This window comes from Setaria italica, chromosome II (assembly GCF_000263155.2).
Source record: "Setaria italica strain Yugu1 chromosome II, Setaria_italica_v2.0, whole genome shotgun sequence".
Taxonomy (NCBI): Eukaryota; Viridiplantae; Streptophyta; class Magnoliopsida; order Poales; family Poaceae; genus Setaria; species Setaria italica.
Genome location: NC_028451.1, coordinates 38,514,924 through 38,519,328, shown reverse-complemented (window position 1 = coordinate 38,519,328; position 4,405 = coordinate 38,514,924). Strand labels below are relative to the sequence as shown.

The window sequence follows — 4,405 nt, the reverse complement described above, 5'->3', positions numbered from 1 at the left end:
GATACAGCAGAGCCCTCGGGCGAAGCGGATAAGGGTCGGCGAAACAGACAGGGTTGGCGAAACAGACAGGGTCGGGCGAGATGGAAAAAGGGGTCGAGCGAACCGAAAAGGGGTCAGCAGCTTACCTTTAGGCCTATTGGCGAAGTCTTGGGGTTGGGAAGGAATAGACTTAGGCGGAAGGACTTTAGGCGCTAAGGCTTGGGCGGCGGCGGGGTTTGGCAGTGCTCAAGCGGCGGCGGTGCTTTTTGTGGACAACAAGCAAGCTCTAGCACCATGCGGAGGAAACAGGCGGCTGGTGGGTTGGGAAAAGTGGGTTTGAGTGGAGAGGGGGGGTTCCTTAAGAGCTTAAGCGGCAGCGCTCAAGTGCGAGCAGAGTAAGGTGCGGCGAGGCAGTGATGGCAAAGGAAACTCTGGTAGAGGCTCGGGTACTCCCTTTTATAGCTGCGCGGAAGAGAAAGAGTTCGAGCAGCGCGAAGATCAGGTCAAAAAGTATGGAGTGCTCTGCCATGGCGGCGATTGGGCGGCGCCTCCATTGGCCAGCGAAGCGGAGCTTCACAGACAAGGTCTTTGGTCATTGGGCACTGGAGACAGGGCTGGTGCAGGCGCGGTTTTGCCGGGATGAAGGGTTGGCAAGGGCGAGCATGATCTGGTCGCGCCAAGCGGCGGATGGGGTGCGGCGACTCGACTAGCGTGTGACAGGAAGGAAGGAAAGGCACTGCAAGCGAGGTCGCAGCAGGCGAGGTGACAGGGCGAGCGGCGACGCTAGCAAGCGCAGATCAGCGGCTTTGCCGGGGCACGTTACTGGCGAGGTGGAAAAGGGAGCTGTCTCTGCCGGAGTCGTGGTTGGCGAGGGCGGTATCGTCGTAGCGCACGCGTGGGCAGCGCGACTGTGGGGGAGACGGAAAAGCCGGAAGGCATCGGGGCGCGCGGCCGGGGATCCGGGAGAGATGATGAGCGCGGGAGGCGAGGCGGTCTGGCGCGGCAACGACAAATCCTCTATCGCAGCGGCGACAGGACGCCTTGGCGCGGTCGGCGAGGGTGCGAGCGAGACGAGGCGAGGCGAAAAGGGCTGCAGGGGCTTCCGCGCGCGATTGGGAAGGAGGCACGCTGATCTATCTTGTCGCGGCCGGCGACTGGGCAAGGCGGTGCTCGTCGGGGAGGTTGAGCCACAGGGCGGAGAGGCTCTGAAGCGGGGCGCACGCGGGCTCTGGCGCATCTGACTCGAGAGATCCGTGGGATCTGGTTTAGGGTCCACCATCCGGTCTCTGGCTCTCCCACAGCTCCAAGATTTGGAGGAACACTGGTTTTGGGACTTAGAGCAGAGCCGCCGTTTGCTGGGTTGGTGCAATTTTGCTAGGTTTTTCAGGGGTCGGGCTGATGGAGACTGCAGATTTGGGATTTGTCTGGAGATTAACTCGGCTGATTAAACCAAGGTTGTTACAGCCGTCGGGAGGAGGGTGGGGCGGCGGGGCCCGGGCCGGATTTCATTCTTTTTATTTTTCAATACGTTTTAGTATCAGTTATTTGACCCTTTAGTACCGAACTAGTAATACCGGTTGCACAACCGGTACTAAAGGCGGATTCTCAACCGGTACAGAAGCCATTTCCCTAGTATTGTATCTCTAGTAAAATTTATAACAAGCTTTTTTTTTATTAGTGAATGTAAACGAAATCTACAACTTTATGTCATCTTCATGGATGGCAATTTAGCAATGAATATGTGTAGATTCTATTTTTTTCACTAGGCCTAAAAAGTTTGCAAGTATTTTATTAAATTTTACAAGAGATAAGGAATGGCGTGATATATCCCTTCACCAATTCTCAGTACAGCAAATTGTCACTTGATTAGGAAGGATCTCTTTTATAATATATAACACAGCATGAAGAATATTGATGCAAATCAACGTAGAATTTAAGCGGCAGTCAACGTAATTTTGCGGGACCAGGGGACCATATTTATGTTATTGAACCACCGAATTTAAGATGTGGGATGTGGCCATGCGGCGACGCTGCGGGCAGTGAGCTTGGTGAGGCGGCGCAAAGCAGAAGAGCTAGATAAACACGGCCACATCTTCCCTGATGAGTAGGAATAGAAGGAACTCGTCGTAGAAGAGGAGGAGATCACCGTACCATTATTGTCTTCGTACGTCTCAGTGTTTAATTATTTTCACATATTACTACACTGCGTTGTTGTTTGCTCGGGGGAGCAGGAACAACGACATTATTCCATGCACGCGTACGCCACCGAAACGCAAACTCACGAATTGAAAGACGATCTGGATGGATCGGAGATCAGGTGGGGTCTCTCCTCGACGACACGCATATGCTTCCGATCGATCCATCGGTTACATATCCATGGCCACGCCGGGCAGCACGAAGGCGTCCTGGTCGTCGCCGTCGGCCGCGGCGGCAAACTCGGCGTCCTCCCCCTGGAGCTGCTGGAGCATCCACCTCTTGAAAGGGTGGAAGAGGATCTCCGCCGAGCAGGTGTACTTGGGCGCCACGGGGCAGTCGATGAACGTGCCCTGCTCCGTCGCGCAGAAGTAGAGCTTGTACAGCATGTACTTGTTGAAGGGGCCCATGCTGCACTGGACCAGCGGCGTCGCGTTGATGCCCGACTGGAACACCTTCTTGATCTTCTTCAAGCTGTACAGCTCGAAGTCCGGCTGGATACCTGCAAATTAATCATAATAAGCCATCAAAAACAGTACGCATGTGTCATTTGGTGGTCATCCGATTTCGAACACTCGTGCATGAAACTCAGTTCTATATATGTTCACGTACCGTTTTTCTGGAGGCGAACGAGCGGGTTGAGCCGGCTGCGGAACTCGAGGGCTTTCTCGAAGAAGTCCTTCTCCTTGAGGCCGGAGCAGGCGCCGGACTTCTTCCAGGCGTTCTTCCAGCCGCCCTGGCCGTTGTTGCTGGGGCACTTGATGTTGCTCCAGTACTGCTTCAGGCCTGGGATGTCCGTAATCTGCCAATGTATTGTACGCGTAGCATAGCACAAAGAGTCAAAGACATTGTCACAAACGTGAATTACGAGATACAGATATATGTACTCCATGGTATGTATGTTTGGCGAGCTCAAGCGAGAGTCTTATATATTCCATCCGTTTCAAATTGTAGGTTGTATACCTCGTTAGGGTCGAAAGGAGCTTTGTTGCTGCAGCGGTTCACCGGAGCGTCGGTCGTCGCGTTGTAGACGGTGAAGCCCGAGATGAAGAAGTCGCGCGCCGGCTTGGCGCTGGTCGTCGGCTTGCAGCATCCGGCGCTGCTCTGCTCGCAGTACGCCCCTGGCCACTGCGTCCATGAACACCATGCATGCATTACAAGAGTTGAACAGGAAAATCACTGGCCACTGCGCTCATCTAGTCATCATGTTAGCAGAGAGTGCGCGATCGTTTAGCCCATGAACGATCGAGAGTAACCAATGCAAGTTCCTACAAGACAAAAGCGATCGTTCTCTTCTGTCGGTGTTTGGATACCAGGTGCTAAACTTTAGCCGTGTTACATCGGATATTCGGATGCTAATTAGAAAGACTAAACATGAGCTAATTATAAAACTAATTGCAGAACCCCTAGGCTAATTCGCGAGACGAATCTATTAAGGCTAATTAATTCATCATTAGCAAATGGTTACCGTAGCACCACATTGTCAAATCATGGACTAATTAGGCTTAATAGATTCGTCTCGTGAATTAGACTCCATCTATGCAATTAGTTTTGTAATTAGCCTAAATTTAATACTCCTGATTAGTATCAAACATCTGATATTACATGTGCTAAACTTTAGCGGGTGAAGCCAAACATGCCCATTGGCTGTGAAGACAACGGGGCAGTGCGATAACTTGCCTCACCAGTCTAATCATAGCGTCCGGATCGGACAAAACGTGCCGGTGGTCCGTGACGTACGTGTTCAGTACCCTTATCATTGCACATCTCCTGAGTTGTTCTCGTTCATTTCACTTGTTACATATTTTAGCACGATCTAGTCCATATCCATGAAGGTAATTTCCACTTCTTATTAGTTAGCAGGGCACAAGTTTTAGGAAGAATTAATCGTGCATTTCCTGTATAGATATATAGATGTTGTGCTGATCTTAATTACTTTATATAGTATTCCATCCATTCCAAATTAGAGGTCGTTTTAGTTTTTCTAGGTTAATAGATATTATTATATATGAATCGAAAAAAGTTAAAATGATTTATAATTTGGAACGGATGGAGTAGACTGTAGAACTAATAACAGTATAAAATGGTGCATAGTATATGAAGAAATATATATATATATATAGCTCCATGTCCATACCATCAATTCAAGCTGGTAGTAGATGCCGGAGTCAGCAATAGCAGGTGATGCTACCAGCAAGCCAAGAAGGCACAGGAGTGCGATCCTGGACGCCAT

The 4,405-nt window shown here is 50.7% G+C and overlaps 1 protein-coding gene across 1 annotated transcript; it reads right to left on the bottom strand.

Moving 5' to 3' along the window:
• Window positions 1–2,345: 2,345 nt before the first annotated feature.
• On the bottom strand, window positions 2,346–4,405 carry LOC101779804 (ribonuclease 1-like). Its single transcript, NM_001287232.1, has 4 exons — window positions 4,310–4,405; window positions 3,136–3,300; window positions 2,785–2,974; window positions 2,346–2,674 (listed from the first exon to the last, which is right to left on the bottom strand). The coding sequence occupies exons 1-4, from the start codon at window positions 4,403–4,405 to the stop codon at window positions 2,346–2,348; spliced, it is 780 nt and encodes a 259-aa protein (NP_001274161.1).

Excerpts from the sequence above, each read along its gene's own strand:
- LOC101779804 (NM_001287232.1), bottom strand. The coding sequence starts at position 4,405 with ATGGCGTCCAGGATCGCACTCCTGTGCCTTCTTGGCTTGCTGGTAGCA. Across the intron at positions 3,301-4,309 it reads ACTACCAGCTTGAATTGATG|TGGCCAGGGGCGTACTGCGA; the intron begins GTATGGACATGG and ends TCATGGACGCAG. Across the intron at positions 2,675-2,784 it reads CGTTCGCCTCCAGAAAAACG|GTATCCAGCCGGACTTCGAG; the intron begins GTACGTGAACAT and ends ATTAATTTGCAG.